Genomic DNA, 27,277 nt, shown 5'->3' on the forward strand with positions numbered 1-27,277 from the left:
CCATAGACTTCAAAATTTAAAAAGTAGAAGCGCATTTATTTAAATTCATTCTCCACAAGCCATAATATTTCTTCCTACTACATTAATTCATTTAGTTCAAAGGCTGACAGAATAACTTAATCTGCATAATTACAATTGGAAAAGGACACACAAACAAACAAAGAAATTCTAAACAATCTACTTCTTAACTTTGAATGAAGATCACTAAAAAATGATCATTAAACTTGAAGAACAAATTCCTAATATAAATCCAGGCAGAATTGTATTTGGCTCCTTTGAAAGACCCATTTTGAACCTCAACACTGTTCAGCTTTTTCAAACCCAAGAGCTTCCCTCATTTAACAACAGGATAAGGACAGAGAAATTCCAAGACCCTGTGAGATATTTACTCAACCCCAGAGGTTATATTCCCTCCACCCTACCCCACTTCACCAAGTTGAGAACCCCTCACATCAACAGATCACATTAACACTGACAAGAAATAACTCAAGTTAAAAACGACTCACGTGGTCTTCTTCTGGATGTGCTGCTTAGAGAAAAGGCAATTCTTATGGTGCGTGTTCCTTCAAATATTTTACCTAAGTTTTGTGGTTAGACATTTCCTCTTGTCTACTATGCTTGCCAAATCTTTTAGTTACATTTAGCCACAAGATAAGCCTCAACATTTTTCTCTGTAATGTCAGTGAAAGAATTCTTTTCCAAAACAATTATGAAACTCTTCTTGCTAAAATACTGGCTTCAGACCTAAGTAATTTTTGTGAATAAATACTACAAAACCCCACCCGGAATGATCACTTCAGACAAAGCAGGTCTTAGTGATTCTGGATTTTTAGGCAAACTAACCTTCCAGCTGGACTGTCTTGATTTCTCTCTCGATAATCTGTGGCTCCCCCTCAATTACTTTAGTAACCTTGGTGTACTCAGTTCCAGCTACGATAAGCATCAAAAACAAATGAGTTAAATCTGGCACGGCATTTTCCCATATGCAAGGAACCTTTAGTGGAAAAAAAATGTCATTTTGGGGGTGCAGATCTATGCAGGCCACCACCTTATTCATGCCATAAGGTCCTGCTGATTTCCTTGGCTCTGCCACAGGTGATTCCTGCTCTAGGGCTGAGAGTCATTCATTGCAATCTTGGCTTGAAGTTGCATTTCAGCAAAGATTGCGATTTCCAATAAGGAATGCTGGATATTGTATAAGTAGAATTAAAGCCAATGCAAAATCATTCCTTTACTTTAGACAGTGGTAATACATTTGTTTGTGACTGGAGCTGGATATAAATGCTTAGGAAATTTTCAGTAAAACAGAAGGAATTTGATGTAGGTAAGAGGAACATAAAGCATTATCACCATTATCACCAACAGGAGCATGTGTATCTGTTTTTATTGGCTAAACATATGGTAAGGTATTACCATGGCAGCCAAGGGTAGCTGACTGGATAAAAGATAGAGAAAAATCAAATTAAAACAAGAGAAAAATCTGCTTATTGGGTCCATTCTATAAAGCAGGATGCTTATGCAAACTAACATATAATAGCAAGGAAAAATAGCAAGAATTCAAGAGACAACATTGTCTTTTCCAAAATTACTACAGATAAACTATTTATCTCTTTTCCATAGACCTATAGGATCACTGTAAGATGTATCTCTACAGATTATGTCTATTTAGTTGTATACCTCAGTAACTGAAGACGATTAAAATTACAATTACAATTATAATTATTAGATTCTGGCATCAGACCTGTCACCAGAATTTTGAACAGTTTGACAGATAAAGTTTAATTATGCTCTTTATTGCCTGGTTGACACCAACAGAACATAGTCCAGTATATGGAGGGATTTTCTTGCTATAATTTCTTTCAACTTTCCTTTTAAATATGCAGTACTGAAATAGCCATCTCCAGAGAGCAACTCTTTTCACATAGCTGGGACGCTTAAGATGGGATAAGATGAAAAACCCTCTGGAAGTTCTTTTTTCTCTCCAATGACTACAGTCAAATCCTGGCTTAGATTTGTAAAACTAAGATTTATGTGTTTAAAACAGAAGAAATACAGTCAACAGTATTCATAGCCATATCTTAGCTTTTCTCTAAGACTAGCTGTATTATCAACTAGCATGGTTTTGTTTGGTGGAAAGCTGTTCAGCCATCACTAAATTTTTTACTTAAGTTTAACACAACTCACGCTGACAGAATAGTGCTTCTGAAGTACTACAAGATTTAGTTCAATGAACACATAGCTGGCTGTAAGCTACTTTTTACTGGTATTCAAGTTGGTAACTTACTAAAAAATGAACTTAAAATGAAGTGGATTCAGTTAATTTATGCCATACGTATCCATACTTATTTTTGAGCTTCCGACTCAGATTTACACTAACATTTTGTAAAAGCACAACACTTGAATTCTCTTTTTTTTTATTCCCCATTGCTATTATAGGTAGTTTTTTCTAATCTACATTAAGCAGAGAACATTCCAAATTCATAGATAAAGATTAATTTCATAAGCACAAGTTCTTTTACCATTTTTCTACAGCTACTGGTTATATACTGCCAAAACTGTTAGAATTAAGAGAGCAAGAAGGAAAGAAAACCATTCCTTGGAATGCTATATTGGAAGAGAATTAAAGTTAATGCCTTGATATCCATCACCTGTAAGTATTGAAAGAAGGATGCTAAACATGCCTTTAATTATTAACTTGAGGGCAATGAATATTCATTTCTGAAGAACTGCTAAGTAAGATGAATTTGGCCTATTACAATACTTTCCACTTCACAAGTGGTTTTCACAGATTTAAATTTGCTGAAAAAACAGTTCACGGCTAGTGGAATAAATCTTCATTGCTCCCCTGAGTTTTAATTAGATAACTTTTTAAAGACTGAAAAAAACCCAACAATTTTTTTTTTTCATGATCAATATCATAAATAAATTGATTAATCAAACTTTGGTACTTATTTCCATTTCACAGACATCTGGAACTTCATATATGGCATTCTATTTTTTTCTCCCATTAAAGTTCCACTTCCACTAGGTCAGTCTTTAAAATGTTGAGATCAACATATCCGAGAGGGGTTTCAGTTATCATAACCTGTTGCAAAAAGGTTAGTTATAATACACTGAATTACCTCCCTGCAGAAGTCTTTTGATTTCTTCATCCTCAAGTAAATGACCATCACCTTCAATAAATTTGGTCACCTTGGTAACCTCTGATAGGACACAGGTTATGGCAAATAATTGATTTACATAAAACTTTTGACAATCGTGTAACAGCATATTACTGAATTAATCCTGTCATAGCATTTTGCTGAATTACAAAATTCATCTGTTATAATAATAAATTCCATGTAAACACCGAAAACACCATATTTTACAACAAACATAGCATACTATGTATTAGACCCAGGCAGCCTCAAATCCAGAGCTGACTGAAATGTGAAGATCAGAGACTCAAACCAGAATGTTGGATTTGGACATTTTTCAGGTTATGAGGTTTAGACTCTGGGTATGTTTTTGCAGTATGAGCACCTTTGCTGAAAACATGGAGTATCCATTCAGTAATTACTTAAGTAATATATACATTTTTTAAAGGAAGAAAAGAAAACAAGGATACTAACCTTCTTCAAGCAATTTCTTTAACTTTTCTTCATTGTCTGAACCACCAGCAGTAATTCTGGTATATTTTATTTCAGGACCTGAAAAAAGATGTGTAAGACGGACTTTAATCAAATATAAGGGATTGCCTTTTAAGTTATTGTTTCCTATTTAACACTTAGGATTAACACTCTTTAATCTGCTTTTATGATCATTTTTCTTTACTGTTTCCCAAATTAAATTGAAAGAGGGTTACAAATAGTATTTAGAGCTATTCGGGAAAGTACTTAGAGAAATTTAATATACTTATAGTAAATATCTCCTCGTATTCTTTAAGTAAGGCACAGTTTTAAACACTTTGTTGTATTACATCATAGATCAGGTATTTCCTAAGTGCAAAAGGAGTCTGGTCCACCATTGTAAATAGACATTGTTGCTTTTATTACTGCTATGAATCATTTGAGAGCTTAACATTTGAGATTTTTTATCAGTTTCTGCTACAGAGGGAAGAGGAAGAAAAATCAGGTATGAAGCACTAGCATTTTACATTATATTGACCATTTTATGTGGGATATTAGTGAAACCTGAATATGAGAAATGAGAAAATGGTATTTTATTTTCTCCCCCAAAATTCTGTGTCGAAAAACAGTCGCGGGTTTATTCAGAAACGACCAGCGGTTTTTTTTCAGTTATTTTCATTGTAGTAAATAGGTGTATGAGAACATCTTAAGTCTGGTTATTTATTTCTCTCTTGCTTGAAGGACTTCTTAAATTTAATTTTAAGATTTTCTAAATAAACTGAATATTAAGACTTTCTGCTAAGTCAGTATGTTCCTATAACACTGTCTTTCCCTTAAAACTGCTCTGGCAGACAGAATTTTATTGGCAGTGTTCGAACTAATATTTAACCAAGGGGATCAAAATGTGTTAACAGAAAATTTGTGACTGCTTAAATGTCTCGCTCCACTTCTCAATTTCTTTGAAGATTCTAGGATTCTTAAAGAAATATCCTTGTAGTAAGGTCAAATATTGAAATTGGCCAAGGAGTTTGAAAGTTACTGCAGGAGAAGATCAAGGGACATAGGTGCCCATTATTTTCATCTTATATTAGCTGAATATACAGGTCTAACTTGCACATGTCAGATCAATCAAGGCCTCTCCTTACGGAAAAACAGAGAAGAAGTTTTTCTGAAATGATTGTCCAGGGAGCCTGGGATGACAGGCAAAAGTAGGTATTTCCACAGTGAAGGTCTACTTTTGGTCAAATGAAACTTACCTGGAAATACACAACCCAAAAGTTCACACACACAAGAAAATGTCTTCTTTCTAAAGCAAGCCAGACTTAAAAAGTGCAATAAAAGCAGTCCCATCCTGAAATGGTAGCAAGAAGCTTGCAGGAGCAGACACTTTGCAAACACATAAAAAACCAAAGTTAATTTTTCATTGTTTTGCATGCTGTTAAAATCTAATTGCCATTTCTGTATATGTGTGTGTAGGACACACAGCCAGCATTTCTGAAAATTCTTCTCTCCAGGAAATGTAATTTGGGTATTTCTGTCCAGGAAATGCAGGTTAGGCATTAGGACAGAACTCAGGATTTGTTACTTTGTATGTAATGGTAAACTTCATGAAGTATGAATGGCTCATCATAATTTACCTTGAATAATTCTTTCTTCTGTTACTTTTTTCTCTGTCACTTCCACAGGTCGTCCATCAATGATTTTGGTGTATGTTTTAATAATTGGTTCTACAAGGATTTTTAAGTTGAAGACATTAATCAAGTGATGAACAGTGTTACAAGTGTTGTTTTTGAGATGTGGAAACTTACTGAAGTACACAAGGAAATACCATAGCATATTTTATGAAAAACGAAAATGTCCAGAGGAGTTTCCTCCAAATTTAGGATGGCCACATGCTGCTTTTCCTTTAAAAGCACCCTAGATGTGAACTTCTCGATTCCCCTAGCAAAGCAGAAGGCAAAATTTACCTCTCTGATAAAATTGCCTATCACAGATTCACATTCTGCATTTTTGATTACAGGACAACAACCAGCAAATAATTCTTAAGAGAGAGAGATCTTATGTCAGCATGCACAACATTTCTAACACTGTCTTGACTGTAGCTATGGGACAGAGCTAGGCAAAAAAACCCACATTTTTTTTTAATTGAGAAGTGAGAATGAAATTACGCAATAAAATTACAACACTTCCAGAAGGTCTTGTTAAAAACAGAACACTTGTCTAACGTATCACCTGAATCACCTACATAAAGTAGAAACTGACTTGGAATAGTGAATATTTCAAATTTTAGCTAATACAAATGAGTTGCTGAAAGCATACCAACCTCCATGAATCACTTTAGTTATTGTCTCCCCTTCCCTGACTATTTTGAACTCAGGTTCCCCTTCAATTAATTTAGTGAGCTGTGTGATAGATGGGTCTGTGACATAGGAAAAAAACAACACGTTACAAATAGTCATAAAAATATTTATGGTATTCCATGGGGCTGAGACAAAGCTAGCATTATCCCCCTCCCCTAAATAAACCAGATGACTGTAATGGATTTCTTAAATCTGAGAAGCCATTTGCAGCAATGCTGTTCAATCTTGCACTTCGTCCCATGCTATCTTAAATTTAGATCCTATTGCACACTTACTATTTAATTATTTTATTTTATTTTTGTGTGTCTGATATTTTTAAAATTTGTTGACAAGTCTCAGGCAAAAACCAGATCCTCAGCAGCTGAAAGGACGTCTTCCTCTCTATATATTGGTAAGAAGCCTACTATGCGGCGTTGCTGGAGTCTTATAGCTATTGCTGTGCTAGTGATGAGCGTGCAAATTATTGTGTGAAAGCTTAGGAAAGAACTAGAGAGGGAAATGTTTGTCAAATTATTTCCTACTAACTGTATAGATAGGCAAGAGGAAATTAGGTCTTTTGGGGGGTTTTTATTTGGCTTTTTTTTTTTTTAAGCTATCAAGAATTGTCCACTGGTCACACAGCTTAAAGAAAAAAAATTAAATAAACTTCAAAGATCAACTGGAATGGCTGTATGGATATTTGTCAGCATTAATGGTTATCATTCTCTGAGTTGCATGGGAGATGTCATCTTGATTTCAGTGGCCAAAACAAACCTCTTAACCTTGTGCAATCCCTATAAACCATGCTGATCCAAATGTATTTCTGTCTGACAGGCTGGAGCAGCAGATACTAAATAAATTCGGAACATACCATTGATGCAGTCGGTTAACAAGAATAACATGGGTCTTCTGTAACAAGCATTACAGCAACATCACCTACTTAAAAAGTTGCTGTAACACACACTTCCCTTATTCCCTATTCAGAGTTAGAAACTTAAAGTCCATCTCTCTTGCTTTCCTTAAACATACCTTAAAAATCTTTATATGAGTTTATGTAGAAGTCTATACTTTATAGTTTTGGGTTTTTTTTAATTACTGATCAGAATTTGACAATAGCTTTTTAATATGGGTGCCTGGTGTTATTTGTTAAAAACAGTACAATTCAGGCTAACTAGTGTCCTTCAATAATAAAAATCCAAGCACACATTTTTGTTTGCTTTTGCAGCAGAAGATAATTTTATAAGTCAGATTTTAGAGCTAAATAATTCATTTATTTGCTGCAGATGAGATGATATGACAGGATGATAACAATGCTCAGTTATTATAGAGCTCCATTCATCTACTCTGAGTTTTAAATAGCTGAACACCCCACTCTTTCTTCTATTTTCTAACAAGTCTGGCTGAAAAACATAAATATTTTAAATAAGCAATCTTACAAGATTCATTCACTTGCTTCTGCTTTAAAGTTAGAGGCATTTTTGCACATTGAGAGTCCATTAAATATCAATATATATTGACATAAGTGATTAATAATAATGAAAGCATGTCAAAGGTATATTTATGAATGTTTATAAATCTTCATTTTTTTTTTAAATTTCTAGATTACTGGACTTTCTTATGTGATTGATATAGCAGATATACAGAAAACAAAAGGTAAAGCCATAGTTTGCTAGACTGCCTAGTCAAGGATCAATCCTTTGAACATTTGATCAATTACGAATTGGGTTTCAATCAGATTTAATTTTTTAGATCCCTTTAACTTGCCGATGTATGGACAATGGAAGCACAACTGAAGTAGAAAACATTGAGACAGGAAAGGGCAGACATCACCCTCTACACTTGGGGGTGGTTTTTCTTTTTTTCCTGAAATCTCCTTTCCATCACGCTCTGCTAGAACTTCCTGATATATGTTGCAAAAATTAACATGAAACTTTGCCAGAGTTTTTCTACAGACAATTGTGGGCTTTTGTGGTTTTGACGGGAGCTGCTGCTCAATACTGATACTACTAGCAAGTTCAGGAAGGGCAGAATTGGCTTTATTGTGTCTACTTCTAAATTGTCAGCAGAAAGGCTGTATTGCCTAGAGATCATTCCCCGGATTGTGTCCCAAAGCAGAAACAGTGTATTGGCAATGGAAAGGAGTAACTCTTCAATACTCACTAACTCATAAAGTTATTTGTTCTTTCTCTGGTGAATAACGCTTAGTCGTACATTTGACTATGTAAGTGCTCAGAAATTTATTTTTTTTCTTTAAAAGAGGGGCTTGTTTCAGTTAACTTTCAACTTCTAAACATCATGTAAATCACCTAAACTATATGCCCTGCCTCTGGATTTAACACAGAAAAACAGGGGCTTTCAGAGAGTGAGTGATTCATCTTCCTCATAGGAAGATTTCTAAAATATCTTGGATGAATTACCATATGGAATCATCCATCCATTTATATTGCTCTGCGGATCTGATTTAATGACGGAGACTAAGCAACAAAGATCAGTATATATATGCTAGATGGTGTCTAATCCTAAACGGGATGAAGCACAGACAAACTGCTGAAAAAAGCAAGCTCACGTCACTTCTGCTGGGAGAAAGTCCTCCCAGAAACAATGATTAAATAGTCTGGATAAAATTCTTGCAAGATATTTTTAACTGCCTGACTCCTCAGAAAAGCTCAACCAGATTCCCTTTGAGCATTTTTATTTCAATGGGAAACTGGAGCTCATTAGCAGTATACTTAGACTGGTGGAACAAATGGGTGTTTTAGTTAAGTTATGAATGACAAGTGATTCTGACAGTCCCAGCCCCACTTTTTGTTCTCTTCAGTCCCACCATTAATCTTTAAGTCATGCTTTTGCTGTGAGAAATCAAAAAAGAAAGATTGGCTAACCATCCTTTCCAGGCATCTGACAGATATTGGTATTTAGAACTGATTGAAAACTATATAAAAATGAACTGTTGGTCTTTTTTTTCCTTCAGAGTAGAAGAAACAAATCTACTTCATTTTTTCAAATAACTGTTTTAATTTTAAAAAAATAAAATGTTTTTATTGAAAATATGGTAATATTTGGGGCATTTAAAGGAAATGGTTTGAAAAAAGATTATTTAAAAAATATTTTAAAAATGCACGTAGAAAAAGGAAGAAATCATTTGGGGAGAGCAACTGTGGGAAATCTTTTTATATAAAATATTTCAGCCAGTTCTAATTGCAATATTTGTATCTTTGCTTTTCCAGCAAAGTGTTGAACATCCTGGAATTGTTATGTACAAAATGCATCCTGGTAAAGAAATACATATGATATATATTCTGTATATGTATATTAACATATACAGAAATATATACAATATATATTCTGTATATGTATATAAACATATACAGAACTATATATACTAAGGGCCTCGTTTACCTTCCTTTCTGATGATGGGCTGGACGTTGCTTTCAATTATGTTAATTTCTGAAAGTATAGAAAATGGAATATAAAGCACACTCCATTCTCACAGTTTCTTTATGGTAATGATCAGTTAGATTTGGTCTGGTCATAAAGACGTGGATAAAATCACAGATAATAACGGATGGAAAAGTAACTCAAACGGATCTAGAGTATGGACCTCGGTTCTAGTTACTAAATGGTGGTGTATACAAGCCACCTTCAGACCGAGTCTACTGGCATTCTATTTGCCTATGTTTGTGCCTTACGAAGCCCACTGGTCACAAAACCCATGATAATGTAAGGTACACAATAATAATGGCTAATACCATTCCCTGCATAAACTTTTGCAGAATTCCTTGGTGCATCTTAAATTTGAATCTTGCCCTTTTCTTTTCATTAGGGAGCTGACCTGGTAAACAGAGGAAACCCTCTGACATTCAGAACTATTCTTACACTTGATAGAATGTCATGGAGAGCATGACTGTGGTGCCCTTGTGAGATCAAGTTGTCCCTCTACACCTAAGACAGACTCAAGTATTCATTGAACATCTCTGATATAAAATTATTTGACTCATATCCGTTCATTGGTAGAGAAGCCTTCACTGATACAGGTCCCAGCCTTCCCGTTCCCGCATTCAACTAAATCAACAGGTACAACTTTCTTGATCTCTGACATTGACATCCCTTGCTGCAGCTTACAGGCATTGCTCTCTCTCTAGCTGCTCTCACTAGCTGTGGGACATAGAATCATAGAATATCTCGGGTTGGAAAGGACCCATAAGGGTCATCAAGTCCAACTCCCTTGTCCCCACAGGACTACCTAAAACTAAACCATATGACTAAGAGCATCATCTAGGCACTCCTTGAACTCTGACAGGCTTGGTGCAGTGACCACTTCCCTGCGGAGCCTGTTCCAGTGACCAGCCACCCTCTCAGTGAAGAACCTTTTCCTAATGCCTAAAGTGAACTTCCCCTGGTGCAGCTTCATTCCATTTCCTTGTGTACTATCATCGGTCATCAGAGAGAGGAGATCAGCACTTTCCCCTCCCTCTGCTGTTCCCCTTGAGGAAGTTGTAGACTGTGTTGAGGTCACCCCTCTTCTCCAAGCTGAACAAACCAAGTGACTTCAGACGCTCCTTGTAAGTCTTGCCCTCAAGACCTTTCACCATCTTGGTCGCACTTCTCTGGACACACTCTAATAGTTTGGTGTTCTTCTTATATTGAGGTGCCCAAAACTGCACAGAGTACTCGAGGTGGGGCTGCATCAGTGCAGTGTAGAGTGGGATAATGACCTGCCTTGACCAGCTAGCTGTTGACTCATATTCATCTTGTCATCAAGATATATTTCTCCATTTTTTGTTCCAAGATTCTTTTAACTTCAGTGTGTCCATTCTTGATTTTCAAAAGCCTAACGTGATGGTCTCCATTTCTACTGACAAATGTGGGTAGAATCCTACAGAAACTTAATCATCTGCCTAAATCTGTATTCTCTCACAAGCCAAAGCTTTAGCAAGATCTTTATCTTCTAACAGTTTGCTTCAACAGGTTCTCCTTTATATGCAGAAACTAAATGCAAACCCTGAAAAGGCTGCAAGAGAACAAAAAAAGTTCCTTTTTTGCATTTACACCCTGAAGAGAATATGGTCAGAACAACTGCCTCCCACACAAGCTTCATATTTGCATGATGGGAAACAGGTTGAACAGGTACACTCTCTCCCTCTGGAAGCATTTATGAAAAAGAAAGCTTCTCAGTGCAGAGTCTGACCAATGCTACATCTTGGAGAGTCAGTACAGTACAACGCTACGTCTTAGAGAGGCAGACAGTAGAACTCTGCTATGCACGAAGCACTGAACCTTGGCTAAAAAAGGAAAAGACAATTTTTTCCATATGTATCTCGCCTCCCCCAAAGAGTCTGAACAGCTTACTTCAGGGTTACTTTCCTGTCACACATCTGGAAAGGGAAAAAAACACATACAGTAGCACAACAGCCAGAACATTCTACTTTGAGTCTTTTTATTCCTGTGCTTCATTGGCAAATCTTACTTTCCCAGAAATTGCTTTCTTTTTGATTGAAAAAAAGATCCACAGTTCAAGATTGGAACTGGCAACATTTAAAAAGCAATCTCAAACTCATCTGGAAGTATTTAAAATGGACTTACTGTAAAACGTCAGTGGAATCTCTTTGAAGGTACTGTCACGAACAAACTATAAATACAGAAAAGTAATTTTAAAATTTAGAAGAAAGAACACTTGCCTTCTAGTTTCCTAATAAGCATGGGCAGGATTTACTGCTTAACTGATCTAAAAGTTAGGCTATGCTATTTGCCTAGGTTGTTTCATTCATTGTTGAGGGAAAATGTAACTTCAAGAGGACAGCTGAGATAGATATGAATGTCTATTTTTCTCCACAGGCTATGGAGGCTAGTGGGTTTAGTGACATAGGAATTTAGACACTCAATATTTCTTTCAAAGAGGCGTTGCCTCAATGATTTAGAAGTGATTTATTTTGATGGAGTGGTGAAGTGTACCTCAACCAAAGAGCAGATTTGGGCCAGTTCACATTGGAGTGATTCAAATGGAAATATTCTACACTTATTTGGTGTTAAAAACCACAAATTCTAACTATTGAGTGTGGGGTATCTTTCATTATTATATTTGGGTAACTGGGAATTATTGCATGTGTTGTCTGCTGAAGAAACAGAGGCACCAGAGAATCATGAATTATAATGTACATGATTTCACAGATCCTACCTAGAAGATGAAGGGATCATTATTTAAAGAGTACCTTTATTTGAATGTACTTAATCAACTTCTTCAGGATTGTAAGCAACTGATCATTTCCAACAGGCAGGTCTGTTGAAAGAAATAGGCACGTAAGAGGAATCATACATCTGTGTTCATTTTACTTTCATTTAAAGTGACTGGGAGATGTAATCACTCTCAAACACTCACACAAGCTGTATATGTACTTGTACATATACATTCTTCCAAATTAGTGGATGTGTAAGATGCCTATAACATCTTGTCTTCTATATACTTGACTTTCACAGAATTTAAAGACTTGCCATGGTTTCAAGGAAGGTTCTTGCACAAAATGATCAGTGAGGTAAACTTTCTGTTTCTTATTCCACGTAGGAACTGTCTCTTTAAAGGAGTTAACTTTTTTACGTTATTGCACCTACATAACATGTAAACAGATTCAGAAGAGCATCTATAAATTCCGTGCACTAATACTCACCTGCCGGATATAGGAGTTTATCAATAACATGAATGACACCATTGGTTGCCATAAGGTCAGATTCTCTTGATTTCAGTTCATTAACCAGAAGAGTATCATTCACCTGGTAAAGGATGAAAATAGAACACAAGTTATCGGGGACACTTAAAAACAACCCCAAATCTTAATATAATGTTCAGAAAAATGCAACCCATTCTGTAATGCAGATAGACATGGAATGACAAATCCCTGTTACAAGGCTGTATCAGGGAGACTTTTTCAATACTTAACAGTTTTCAAGTAGAGTTTCCCTCCTTGGATGGTTTTAAGGATGTTTGTCACACCAGGCTCAAAGCCACTTCCAATAAAAACTCCTTGTGTCAAGTGGTAAAGAAGGATATTCCTGAGAGCATTTTTGTCTCCTATTTAAAAAGAAAAGTAGGACTAAAAATCAAATGGTAATGGATATTTCTGGAAATTCTAAGGATTCACACAGGCTTGAGACAGAATTAAGCACAGTATGAATGAAACTACCACAAGCATATACAACTTCAATCTGTTAAAATGACGATAAAGTGAAAAAAAACAACCATACAAAAGAACAGAAAAGCAGCCAGCATTTTCCTATTTTTCTGTATTATTTTTTCGTATTTCCTTGCACCCCTAATTAGAATTTTTTTCCCTTTTCTTAAATACGCTCCACAAATCATTTGCAAGCACCGTAATTTCAGGACCACTAAGCAGTCAGCAATATCAAATTTCAGCCTTAACACTTTTGCACTTCAAACACTTCAGCCTTAAACTCCAGCCTTAACACTTTTGCAATTAAAGGGAACCATAGCTAACAATTAATATAATTATTCTCTTGTGGCGACACCCTTCTGAGATGACTGGAGATAACCTACAACTCTTTATATAAACACTTTTTTTTCCCATCTGGGGCAGGAGAAAGCTGCTATTTACTTCAGGCAGAAAAGAAGGAATCATTTGGAGTGCTGATTTTTTCTGTTCTTAGAGAGAACAGATGCAGCTTGGAGAAGTTGGGAAAGGCCGGGGTTGGGGGCGAACCTATTACAGGGATGATTTACATGTTTCAAAGTCTGACACTCCTATTTGGGAAGAAAGGAAAAAAAGCCAACAGTTTCAAGACTGTCTTTTTAAAAAGTAAATGGATTCTGGAGCCCAAGTTAGTGTCCTGACAGGGGTCTCTGGAGGTTCAGAGTCATATGACAGGCTGCAGGAATACCCACAACCATCCAATGAGATAGGGTACCAAGCAGAGCAGTTTTAAAATACATCTGCTTGCCATTACATGGAATGTTGACCATTCTATTACAAGTTTCATATCAGCATTACATGCTGATATTGATTGTTATTAAGAGTTTCAGTCTTGATGAAACTGCAATGGAAATACTGTCTGATTATAATGTTTTCCTGGTGTCTCTTTAACTGCTTTTATCTGCTCTTTATCTGCTTTTTGTTTTGATCACAGATATTACTGTGATTCACTTTACTACTGAAATGCAATTAAATGCTTTTTTTCTTCCTACTAAAATTAGCACTGAGATTTTGTGACTGAACCATTCATAGATAGACTAAACATAGCCATTTTCACAAACTATCAGATTACCTTTGTTCTATACCACAATGGTTACTGGTTAAAATAATCTTTGTTTCATGTTTTTCTTACAGTTAAACAAGTATTTCTTTATATTCCTTACATATTTTAAGATTTAAATTTATGAAGAAAACAAAATTATGCCTTTAAAGAAAGCCAAGACAGATTTCCAGATAGTAATCTGACACAAAAAACGGCCATTCTGCTGCAAAAAAAATAATGAGGGTAAATTAAAATCTCATCTTCCAAGGAAAGTAAGTATAAACTGAGCCACAATGATAGGAAAAAATAGTACATAAAGCCCCTTAAAAAGCAGAATGGCAAATATAATTATATTCTTAACTATAGAAATAATCCAAAATGGCATGGGCCTTGGGTACAATGTCGAGTTGCGAACTGAAGGCAAAAATAATAGACCTGATAAACTCAATCTTAGTTAATAAAATAACTATATAGTCCAATAAAACCAGAACAATAGCATTTACCCAGTTAGTTCAGTTCATAGACTTGAGACAAGCTTAATTTCATTTTATAGCTATCCAATGTTATTCATTTAGGCTAGCTGTTAATTTACTGTTAGTCACTAGAGACACACCACACTAGAAGGTAATTTAGACCACTAACATAACTTTAAATGGCTGAAAAGATAATTCAAATTCACAGTGCCTCCTTAGTGAGTTAAAGGCTGTGTAGAGCTGGGGTTGCTGTTTATGAATGCTCAGAACTGGACTCTAAAGTCACTAAGGATTCATAGGATTTGGCTTCACGTCTTTGATCTTTGATCTGAAAAGTTCAGGAAGGGAAAATGTGACTGACCTTCTGGATGTGGGATTCAAGGTAACCCCTCCTCCCACACTTGTGGGAGTGTGGGAATCCCACACCAGATTCACATTATTCTTAAATAAACTGAAAATATTTGTAATGCTGTGGCCACAGTCTACCCCTCTAATGGGAAATTCTGCAGGAGATTTGAAGTACTCATTGTGCATTTCTTCTCTTATGGGAAAAAAACATGACATTAAAGAAACTGCTTTTAAATCTTGTGAAAAATGTACTTAATTCCAAAGTTTAAAAGTGTAAGATGGGAAGAAATTACATATATTGGCCTTTAGCAATACATATTCAATATTTAAGTCGCAGAGCACAGGTGATATCAGAGATCTCTGGGTGGAGGCAGAGAAGAGAAAGGACAGACAGGAAAGTGAATACTACATATCTTTTAATGCAATGGTCACAACTAGAAAAGAAATATGACAGAAGAGATTTTTCATTTTAAAAAAAAAATTATAGCAAGATTGAATGATGAAAAGTTGAAGCTAATTAACCAAATGCGGATTTTAACCTGGAAGGTAATTACACCTTGGAATAATATACCAAGGACTGAAATTTAAATATAAATTCTGGTTGGATGCTTTTTTCCAAAAATATATTTTTTCTTTCGCCCAAGAAGGAATTCATTTAGGGAAGTCCTACGCAAAAAGTAAACTGTTTTATCAGACATCTTTTGTGTAAGAAATGCACGAGCCGCCTTTCCCATCGATTTTGCCTTTTCTTATATGTCTAGTTTTCTTATGTTACTTACTTATCAATATATCTTTGTCGTCATCAGTCAAACCTTTAAAGGCATCATTAGTTGGAACAAACAGAGTCCATTCTCCAGGCCGTGACAGAACATCATCTAAACCTGCAGCTTTCACCAGACTGAGGAAAACACTGTTTACAGGAAAGAGACAAAACACAAATACATTCCATTGAAGTGTAGTAACTACACTTGGGTCCAGGCACTTAGTTCCCTCATTTTTTTCTGATAGTATATCAATCTTCAAACACTCTCACTGTTTCCCAGAAATAAAGACAGTGAAGGTGGAAAATTAGAAAAAATAAAAGGCAGTCTTAAGAGTAGCAGACTGAGGAAAAAGGATTTAAGAAAAAAAAATATTGGCAGCCTGGATAAGAGCAGAATTCATTGAATTAAAACCTCACAGATCAAAGAGATGAAGGGAGGATGCCAGGGGTAGTTGCTGTCTATATAAGTATTGATATTTGTGCAGGAAGGCAAGAGAAATACGTACTGGAAGTGTATGCAGTCATGCTGCACCTATATGGAATTGGACTACTTGTTAATTAAAACTCCAGTCTCTACTGCATTTATAGCTCTGGATGCATCTTTCAATTCCTTTTGTCCTCTTACTCTTCTCTTTCTGGTATCTTACTGACTCTTATGTGCTGTAAACAACCATTCTAGCATAAAATCTGGGAGCCCTTTCAGTATGCAGCTGGAGGAGAATACTTTTTCTTTTTTCCTCCCCCTCTTCCCCTTTTTTTGCGAATGGTATCAGAAGAAAGGACAGCTGAGAAACGACTCTGGAAAAGGGCAAGACTGGAGAGCGGTGTCCCCCTGGAAAGCATATAAACATTTCTTCACCAAGTTTGCAAGGCTTGTGCCCTGCCCTCCCTGCCCCCAAAAATCCAACAACACACGGTTCGCAACTATTTCTAAGACCAACTGTGCTGTACATAAGTTACCCTCTGTAGGAAAATCTCAGTGCTGTCAAAACTCCTACTCACCTGAAACGCTTATCATTTCTCAGCATTTCATGCAATGTCTTTTCTGCTGGATTGATGATTTGTCTGAAGATGTGAATAAAACCATTCCTTCCTTCTTTACTTCCTCTGACCATGCATGAATTTTCAACACATACAGCCTAATTAAAAAAACCCCAAACAAACAGATGTAGCTATTCACACAATGATATACATTTAAACATATTTGATAAAAGAAGATGGATGCATGCTTCAAAATAGGCTCCTATATGTAAAAATAATATTCATATGTATTTCCTACAGTCAAATTATGTGTTCCTGCCAGGAAATCTGTTATTGGCTGAGAAAGCAAAAGTAGCAAAATCTGGAGTAAGTTAATATGATGTAAATATTTCCAAACTTGATTTTTTTCTTCCCCTTGAGAATGGTCTTATTTAGTTCCAAAAACTAGCTTTAAAAATTTTTAATTAATGGAGTGCCAAATCTGGAATCCTGTTTGTTTTCCAAAAGAGTCTTCCATGAAAACAAAGTTCCCATCAATAAAGATTCATTTTTTCCTAGCTTAAAAGCTTAAAGATTTTTGCTAGTCGTAATGGTAATTGTTGGAGGTTTCATTCAGCTTTGTCTTGTATTCTTTCATGACTCTTCATTTTCATAGTTGGGATACATATTGTTAGAAAGCCCCATTCACTTACGGTGCGATACACAAAGACTCTAAGCAGTTTTCCTCCAATTGTCTCCAGCTCTTGTCCATTGTACAGTTCATTGAGTCCAACTTTCACTTTTATAATGTGATTCTGCAGGATCGTTTTAAGAAGGCGTTGATCCATCCTTAAGGTGTCATCTACAAAGCCATTTAGGTATTAATATATGGTGATTTATATAGTGAATTTTCATTCAAATAAGGTTAACTGTGGAAAGACCTTATTGGTTAACTATTGAAATACTGAATCTTTCTTTGAAATGCTTGACTTAAGGCTTGGACAGATCTGTGTACACAGAAAATTAATTGTGACGTAGTTTCTGCAAATTGCCATTCCTTAAATTCAGACATGAACTTCTGACATAGTCCTGATTAACTATTATAAATAATATGGCAAATGATTTATATGTGGTCTTGTTCCATCTTCTGAATTACTGCTGAAGCTTTTATTACAACTTTTCCTTTCTGCATGTACACTTTAAAACCTTTCCAAATTTGCTTGTGTGGTGATGCGTTAACAATCAAATTCTTGGGGGAGGGGCAGGATGCCCATGCGGTCCCTTCTGCAAATATGCAAACATCTATTTTATGGTATATTTTTTATCAGTTTCTTGCTACTTTAATGTACTGGAAAATACCAACCTTCTCATATAACCTTTTTGAGAATAAATAAGTTGTGAATCTAATGCAAATAACGCAAAGATTAAGGGAACTGGCAGTTCATTAATATCCTGCTTTTCCCACAATCTCTCTGTGCATATTTTGTATCTTATTTTAGTGACACTATTTCCATTAACAAATGATATCACCAAAGACAAGCTGTGCAGCTTGGCGGTCAAGCTTGTTTTGTCTTTCTGCATGGTATGTATTTGGAAAGGATGAAGTATCTCTATTTCTCTATGGCTGTCTTTCCTTGGGACTCAGCATGAGTACTGGGGCTTATGTGGAAAACTCTCAGGGTATCATATATTCTTGTTTTATTTTTACATTCAGAGATTATCTCTTAAGGCTACTAACCTGAAAAAGCACCATTCAGAGGTGCCAGGAGAGTGTATTGGCCTTCTGGTCTTAGAGAAGACGCCAGTCCTAGCTGTGCCACCAGGTCTGTAAAAGTGGTCTGTTGGGCACCCCCAAGCTCAATGACTTGCTTGGCTGTAAATAAAGGAATAAGAAAAGTTATTTTAACACACAATTTATTCCTTTTCCTGATTTGGATCCTCTGTGCTTTCCATAGCAATACATCTGAGGGAATCTAGGTAAGATTGTAGAAAACATCTTCAGTGTAAGAAGTTTTTCATATACATCACTGACCAGAATCAGGAATTATCACTTCATCAATGAGGTGGATAACACCATTGCTTGTCACAATATCTTTGCGTTTCACCATCTTCACTCCGTTCACAGTCAGACTTTCACCATCGCAGCCAACTTCAAGTGTGTTTCCTTCCAAGGTTTCATAGACTGCACCACCTGTGATGGCTTCAGAGCACTGAAGGGTATTTAAAATATGGAACTTCACGAGAGCTGCAGAGAAAGAGCAGGAAGTTCATATAAAGGTGTTTGCACACACATATATATATATATATAAAAAAAATATGGTAAATTTTTACATCTACACTATTTTTAATAGTTTAGTAGCTTATCTAGCATATTTGCCTAGTTACACTCATAGTTACTTTATTGAAAGTTATTTATATGAGAATTGATACTACAGGCCTGTAAACAACATCTATGGTCAAGAATGTTTTGAACCCCCTATATTATGAAAATGATACCAGCTATGCTGTGATCATAGAATCATAGAATCTTCATGGTTGGAAAGAACCTTTGAGATCATCGAGTCCAACCAAACAACCTACAATCTGCATGTAACGGAGTATATAATTCAGTGACTGCAGGTGATATGCTCCAAATGAACCTCCGAGTACAAAACTGTATAGGCTATGCAAAGTCTGGCTCAGATTTATTTTTTTTATGCATTACTATGTAAGTGAGACTCAGTGTACTATCTTCTGTGGATACCAAAAGAATCAGACAAAAATCCCTGAAAGCAAACTGCAAAAAATAATAAAAAAAACACAACAGAAATGCTGTGTTATTTCAGGATTGCATTTTTAGTCATTGTCTCACGTTTAAGTTAGCCCAGATCCCTCTTTTCACCATCCTCCATTGAGATGCTGCACAGTGATTTAATCAGGCTATGATGAAATGATGGAGAGCTTGTGTAGTGCAGTGGAGCTCATAAATGAGAACAGAAGTGTAGCCTTCCATTTCTTAGCGGTCCGTTACATATGGTGCACATAACAGACTTCCGTTATCATTTAGTTTTATTGTAGTTCTCAGAAGAGTAAGCGTGCTGACCGTTACAGTTTTTCAGAATATATCGTATAAATTCAGTTCAACTTGCAGGGCAGAATTTGCTTATTACAAGAGCATGTCCTTTTTGTATGAAAAAGCTCTTCATGAGAAAGCTATGAGAGCATCCCGCATTCAAATAGCCCTGCAATTCTAGAGGCAGGAATCTCTATCAGAACTACGCAGCTGAACTACTAGAAACATCAGTGTGCCTATATTTTCACAGTTTCCTTTAAACTGTTTTGGAAACTAAGTTTTCAGTGAATTTGAATTCTTAGGTAATTGGAAAAGTCAGAAACAGAAGAAATAACTCCTCCCATATGTATGAAAGTACAGGTGCTAAATTTCAGAGCTACTAGGATAATGCAGTTTCCACCTCCTGATCTACTCACCTGTATTTCTCATTTGCAAAAAAATGTTACACACCTTCAGAAGCCACCTTGTCACCCATGATCCTTTCTAAGACTCCCCTTGGAAGTCTTTCAAAAGCTTCATTAGTAGGAGCAAAGAGTGTGTAATGACCAGGCCTTCCAAGAATATCCAAGACATCAGAGGTGATGGCAGCAGCCTAGAAAATAAATTTGTTTTTTAATACTAGTTATTTAAAATATTACCAAAATGGATTATCTGTCTAGTTTCACCTACTGCCCACAGGTTCTTTAATTCTAGACTCAAATCAGTGTTATGGAAAGATGAAAAAGTGAATTGAAGAAAAGGAATATAAAATTAATTTTATTGGGAAAATGTGCCTTGATATACCAAGTTACCTCCTTAATTTAGCACACAGTAATCAATAAATTCTGATAGAGGTGACAATGTGGCAGAAATTTTAATTATTATGGCCTGAATTTTTAAGTGAAAAATGTGAACGTACAGGTTTTGGCAAGTTAGATCAATAGCAATAGTCTATCAAAGCTAATAATTTGCCCCTGAAATAATAAAAAATGGATTGCAGGTATATGACGAATTTGATAAATTACAAGGAGGAGGTTTTGAATCACAACAGGAGGCTGAGGGGTGACCTCGTTGTCCTCTACAGCTTCCTGAAGAGGGGAAGCGAATAGGGACGTGCTGATCTCTACTCCCTGGTATCCAGGGACAGGACACGTGAAAAATTCAAAGCTGTGCCAGGGGAGGTTCAGACATGACATTAGGAAATATTTCTTTACCAAGAGGGTGGTCAAACACTGGCACAGGCTTCCTGGAGAGGTAGTCGATGCCCCAAGCCTGCCAGCATTTAGGAGGCATTTGGACAATGCCCTTAATACCATGCTTTAACTTTTGGTCAGCCCTGAAGCGGTCAGGCAGTTGGACTAGATGATCATTGTAAGTCCCTTCCAAGTGAAATATAATATAATATTCTAATCTCAAGCTTTAAGCCTCTAGGGTTTTAATTCCTAAAATGTTACTCATCTCTGGACATTAAAAAAGTAAAGTTAAACACAATTGATGAAAAATTCTGTGCTTTCTAGTAATGAAGAAGAGGTAAGTAGTTTAAACTAAATAAAATCCAATTCAGTATTTTTCAAAAAAATATAATTTCCCTTTTATTCCTTAAACAAATCTTCTTAACTTGCTTAAAAATATCCTCTGTTCAACCTCACAGTTTGGGTGTTTCCACTATTAGATTAATCCTGAAAGAGAATACTATAACAATATGTGTTTCTTTGATAACTGCAACCTGTCCTCATTACAATCAAAGACTGAAGAAAAAGAACAATGCAGGAAAAATAATCAAAGATACTGTGAGAATACAAAATGGATTAAAAGGGTAATATGATGGGAGTATAATTTATGAACATATTTTCTAGAAAAAGAACATGTGTAAAATTGAACACATCTGGGCTTGAGTAACGAAGTTGCTCAGCTAAATATGAAATACTGTCAGCTCAACCTAAGACAGAAAGATAATGTGCATATGAAACTGGCTAACTGGAAGATGGGAATAACCATCCTAAAAGAAATGTCATATTAGAGTCTCGGGGCTGATTTTGTTTAATGGTTCCATTAGAACATTTCCTTTTGAAGCAAAAGGCATTAAAGCACTATGAAGCACAGAGGCATGCACAGAGGAATTAGCAGGTGTACGTGCTATAAACAGAGACTTCACCCTTTGAAAAGTTGGAAAGCCAGGCTGCAATGCGCTGCAACTGAAAGAAAAATAAGCATGATCCAGCTTGTATCCTGGAAACCAGGAAGTCTTTTTCAACCAGAGTGAAAGTTAACATAAAAGGATCATTTTATCTAGGATTAGGTGAAAATGTCTGCTTCGAGTTCACAAACTCAAGCAGAGGAGATACAAGAAAGAATGCACAGGAAAAAATGACATAGAGAAGGATTCTTTTTCAACGGGAGACTAGAAAGGGTAGGCTTCTTTATTTTTTTTTTTTAAAGGAATTAAATGATGTGGTTGCCTATAACTGTCATGGACTGGATTTGAGGGATTCAGAGGGTCTTTTCTACCTTTATGCCTCCACGTTTAAAATATTTTTTTGTATTTATTGAGGAGATAGAGGAGGAAAAAGGACAACATCCATTTGCAAAACCATGGCATATTATTTTTAAACAAGTGCAGCATAACGCTAAGCAGATGCATCTTCTAGAAGAAGGAGAAATTAGAAACTTGGACAGAAAAATCCTGCTTCCACTCTGCAAGAAAAATCCTTCCAACATGTATCTACTGGTGTTCTGAAACGTGCTATGAGTCAGGTTCTGGAATTTGTTTGGTTTTTTTACCATTTTGTATTGTCTATTTTGAAATTATTCTTATTTATCTAGCAACAGACATTGTAACATGCTCAGACATTTCATTACCTCAGTGCTTGAAGAGAAGACTCACTTTTTTATGCACAGGGACACATTCTGTCCTATTGATGTGATCTTATTTGATCCACAAAAGAGCAGAAGCAGACTCCTTATGTAAAATATACTTTGCCTTTTTATATAGATAGATTTGCAATATTAGCTGGAGTTCTTAATTTAATTTATTTGTATCTATCTCTGACTGAGCTAACTCTTCTTACTTCCAGGTATCATACAGAAATAGAAAAGAAAAGAAGAAAAAACTAGAAGACCAGAGAAACCTTTTTAATTTTGTCCACTTACTCTAAGAGATGAAAGATCATCCTCGACTTCAATGAAATCTTGAATGGTATTTCCAACAGCAGTCAGGACACGATCAATGACATGAACAACACCATTGGTAGCAATCTGGTTGCCATGGATGATCCTGGCACAGTTAACAGTAACAACCTATGTTTGAAAAATCAAACAGTAGAAGATTAAGCATTAATTTGATTATATGCTTGGAATCTGATTCTTACAAATTGGCAATGTATGTACTATACGTTATGTATTCAGTTTATATTTTAAGTTTTAATTAAAACCCATTACGATTTGAAAGGCTGACTAAGCTTCTGGAAAGCTAGCAGCAGATTTATTCAGGTTACATTGATTTTTATTAATGTTTTATTTCTTAATGCAATTATTCAGATTTGTTTTCCATATGGAGTTAATATGGTGATTGTATTGGATTTTACTGATGTAAACTGTAGTCCAACATAAACATTCTGATGCATTTAAGGCAACAAAGATGAGTGATTTGACTGGCAGATTTCTAGCATTTATAAAAATGAATTTTTTTCCAGCCAAATAATGGATGCCTGTGCCCTACAATCTTAAATGCTTCTACCATGCACTCCAATTCAAATAAAAGATCTGATTTAATATTATTTTGTAAACATATGGAGGTTAATAGTAGATTTTGCTCTCAGATTTATTATGATCATGAATTTTGGCCACAAAAGGCTTTGTCTTTTAGGAAGAAAGTTAATGCTCATTTGAACTTTGATTTCTAAACAGCAAACATTGTTTGTTAATTCTTTCTTAGTTATTAGTCTACACAGCAGACAAAATTTGAGAAAATTTATTTATTTTTGTCCGTGGCAACTGACTTGCTAGACATAAAACTTTCTATAACCTATTTTCTTAACTATAGAAGGAAATAAATAAAAGAGTAATCTCTATAAATGAATAATTATATTAGGGGAAAAAAAAAAAAAAAAAAGAACAGACTTACCCCGTTAGGATAATGGTTAATAAGCAATTTCTGGTCATTATACATAGACACCAGAGTCATGCCATTCTTAAGATCTTTTGTCAACATGCGCTTGTTTACCATATGGTGGTGGAGAGCATTATACAGTTCAATATTTACGTTGTCAACCAAATTCCTGTGAATTTCCTGAAGAAGAAAGGAATTTAATTAATTAGAAGCTTCAAGACATTCTTCCAGTCAGAAAGATGTAAATATTGCTCTACCCTGACATATGCTTGCAATATATTCAGCAATGGATATTTCCTGTTAGGAGACACGATTTTGATACCTATCAATCTGTCTCTACTTAAATGATGCTTTAGTCTAATTTGCTTACAAATGGAAGACAAGAGGTCTTACCACAGACAAGTAATTGGAGAAACTTTTTTCAATACTTATTTAATTAAAAACATTACTAAGAGAAGGACACCTGAATCACTGACAAAGTACAATTATACTCTACATCATACAATTGCTGGAATTCCTATCGGTTTCCTTAAAACTATGCTAATAACACTTAAAATTTGTCATGCAAGTGCTTAAATAAGAAATACTTAAAGTTGAACTCCTGAAAATAAATTCAGACTCTAGCTTCAGCAATACATATTAAACATGCAAATTATTTTACTATAACCTGTGTTATATCTAAAATATCAATATTGTTTCTAGTCTCCCGTATCATAGACTAGCTGTTGCAGCTAGAACAACATTAGATGAAAGAGAAACACTTCAACACATGCACACTCAGACACACGTACACACGCACTTACTGAATTTAATTGCTCCCAGGCTTCATTGCTTGGTGCAAAGAAAGTGAATGATCCTCGTCCCTCAATCTCCTCTCTCAGCTTTGACATGTCAGAATACTGCTGTGTGGAGGTCGCTCCCACAATACCAAGCGTACCATATACGTGATCAATAGGAGCAACTAAAATAAACATGAGATAGGAATACTGTAAACTTTTCAGTCATCCAATTTCTCACAGTCAAATCTATTTTGTTTCTTTTGGTTGAACAATAATATTGCCTTTCTGAAACTGTTTAAATCAATATTAAAATAGTGTGCTTAGATTAAATTCCATCGTAAACATGTTCAAAAACCATCCAAACACATCTGCTTGTTATTTATTTTTTTTGGTTTCCTTATTGAAAAATTAGATCAAACAAAACCAAATATTGTAATGTTTACTTTAGAAGACTTGTCTGGTTTTGTGCCAACCCAGCCTGAAATGGGAGGCTATCCATTGAGCACAGGAGAAAATACCGATAATTACAAAAATTTCAATGGAGTGGGTCTCATTTGTTCACGGTGGACTAGAATTCTTCTTGTGAGGCCTCTTGCTCTTCTTCCAGTGTGTGGTTTGTGCATACATTGATTCATCCAGAGAGTAAGAATGGCCATAGTCTCACAGTTAAAACACTGCTACATGAGAACAGGATTCATCTCTCCTAATTCTGGACATCTGGAAGTGAGGCATCTGCATGTGAGCTATCTGTTCTTGACTCTTTGTGTGGTCATGGAGAGGAGCAGGGGATTCTAGAGTGTGACTTACCTCATCCTAACGTAAACATCTGAAGTGAGATTAACACATCTAAACAAACTAAACTCTTCCTTAAATATGCCTAACTCTATTATTGAATGTAAAATAATTATTTCAGATATAGGGATCTAAAGTTATCAAATATATTCCTTCTCTGATTACTCTTCCCTGGTGTAATTTATTGTATTTATGCAAAACAGAATAGCACAAATAGGAGAAATCAATAATTCCTGTCTTCATTTTCACTTCTTAGTTTATTTAATGCCTGTAATTAGTTTATTTAAAGCTTATAACACTCATAGCAAATAAGATTCAAGTCTTCTCAGGAAAAGGAATAAACAGAATTTAGATATGTCACACGTCATGTCCTGTTTTTCTGACCTCATTGGTATGCTTTAGGTTATTCTGGGGTGTGATGGGAACAGGAATAAAACTTCTTTGGCAGCTTTGGGAACTAAAGGCTCTTATCATTCCTCTCCAATCCAGCAACTGGAAGGAGCTGGGAAATTCCATGCTGGCTGATTTTTAACTTTTGGCTGTATGCAAATGAAGCTGTGCAGTCTCAGGCAGTAATTCTTAAAAAAAGGCAATCACTTCTCAATGCGACCGCCTTTGAAAGTCTCCTGTATTTTAATGCTTCTCATATACTGACTCATCCATATGAAAATAAGCTTGTACCTGCAGGACATCCTCTTGTACCATCCATCTTCATATAGCCAGGACAGCACTCATATAAGACAGTTCTGTGGGATATAGACAAAAGCACAATTAAATAATGTAAGAACAAGCATATACTAAATTTAGCTGAGTCTAATTTTTATTTTTTTATTATTAATTTTTCATTGCTAAATACACACTCTCCAGATCTTCATCTTTTTTTTTTTTTCATTCAACCTTTTCTGGATAGACCACAAATTGGTTGTATTTTACTAAATGCAAGCCTTTTGAATTTACAGAATCATAGAATCATAGAATCTTCATGGTTGGAAAGGACCTTTGGGATCATCGAGTCCAACCAAACAACCTACAATCTCTGCCACTAGAGCATGCCCTGAAGTGCCAGATCTAGACGTTCCTTAAATACCTCTAGGGATGGTGACTCAACCACCTCCCTGGGCAGGCTGTTCCAGTGCCTGACCACTCTTTCAATAAAGTAATTCTTCCTGATATCTAACCTAAACCTCCCCAGCCACAACTTCAGACCATTTCCTCTGGTCCTGTCATTATTCACCTGGGAGAAGAGGCCAACACCCACCTCTCTCCAACCTCCTTTCAGGTAGCTGTAGAGGGCAATGAGGTCTCCCCTCAGCCTCCTCTTCTCCAAGCTAAACATGCCCAGCTCCCTCAGCCTCTCCTCATATGACCTGGTCTCCAGACCCCTCACCAGCCTGGTAGCTCTCCTCTGGACACGCTCCAGCACTTCAACGTCCCTCTTGCACAGAGGGGCCCAGAACTGAACACAGGACTCGAGGTGAGGCCTCACCAGTGCCGAGTACAGAGGCACCATCACTTCCCTGCTCCTGCTGGCCACGCTGTTCCTGATACAAGCCAGAATGCTGTTGGCCTTCTTGGCCACCTGGGCACACTGCTGGCTCATGTTAAGCTGGCCGGCCACCAGCACCCCTAGGTCCTTTTCTGCTGGGCAGCTTTCCAGCCACTCTTCCCCAAGCCTGCAGTGTTGCTTGGGGAATGACTGCCATCATTAAGTTTAAGTGGGATGTGGAACAGAATGGCAGCCGAAGAAAATTAATTTAAGCAGTCTGTTTTGAGAAAATTAGATGGGATTGAAGAAAGGGAAAAATATAGAAAGTGAGGACATTGAGAGAAACTGG

General features: G+C 36.0%; 1 protein-coding gene across 12 annotated transcripts in view; it reads right to left on the minus strand.

Moving 5' to 3' along the window:
• The window catches only part of POSTN (periostin), a 39,278-nt gene that overhangs the window by 3,031 nt on the left and 8,970 nt on the right, over nucleotides 1-27,277 (minus strand). Inside the window, exons 3-22 of one of the 12 annotated variants that reach the window (XM_063333096.1) lie at nucleotides 26,124-26,188; nucleotides 24,675-24,832; nucleotides 23,887-24,051; nucleotides 22,914-23,060; nucleotides 20,235-20,376; nucleotides 18,765-18,977; nucleotides 18,471-18,605; nucleotides 17,446-17,594; nucleotides 16,775-16,911; nucleotides 15,789-15,919; nucleotides 12,880-13,010; nucleotides 12,610-12,712; nucleotides 12,157-12,224; nucleotides 11,531-11,576; nucleotides 9,347-9,394; nucleotides 5,932-6,027; nucleotides 5,246-5,335; nucleotides 3,612-3,689; nucleotides 3,123-3,203; nucleotides 844-930 (exon numbers count right to left, since the gene is read on the minus strand). In XM_063333096.1, coding sequence (XP_063189166.1) covers nucleotides 844-930; nucleotides 3,123-3,203; nucleotides 3,612-3,689; nucleotides 5,246-5,335; nucleotides 5,932-6,027; nucleotides 9,347-9,394; nucleotides 11,531-11,576; nucleotides 12,157-12,224; nucleotides 12,610-12,712; nucleotides 12,880-13,010; nucleotides 15,789-15,919; nucleotides 16,775-16,911; nucleotides 17,446-17,594; nucleotides 18,471-18,605; nucleotides 18,765-18,977; nucleotides 20,235-20,376; nucleotides 22,914-23,060; nucleotides 23,887-24,051; nucleotides 24,675-24,832; nucleotides 26,124-26,188 — 2,270 coding nt within the window. The remainder of the gene's footprint in view (nucleotides 1-843; nucleotides 931-3,122; nucleotides 3,204-3,611; nucleotides 3,690-5,245; nucleotides 5,336-5,931; nucleotides 6,028-9,346; nucleotides 9,395-11,530; nucleotides 11,577-12,156; nucleotides 12,225-12,609; nucleotides 12,713-12,879; nucleotides 13,011-15,788; nucleotides 15,920-16,774; nucleotides 16,912-17,445; nucleotides 17,595-18,470; nucleotides 18,606-18,764; nucleotides 18,978-20,234; nucleotides 20,377-22,913; nucleotides 23,061-23,886; nucleotides 24,052-24,674; nucleotides 24,833-26,123; nucleotides 26,189-27,277) is intronic. The other 11 variants (XM_063333125.1, XM_063333116.1, XM_063333106.1 and 8 more) reach the window with 11 other exon arrangements.

This window comes from Chroicocephalus ridibundus, chromosome 1 (genome assembly GCF_963924245.1).
Source record: "Chroicocephalus ridibundus chromosome 1, bChrRid1.1, whole genome shotgun sequence".
Lineage (NCBI taxonomy): Eukaryota > Metazoa > Chordata > Aves > Charadriiformes > Laridae > Chroicocephalus > Chroicocephalus ridibundus.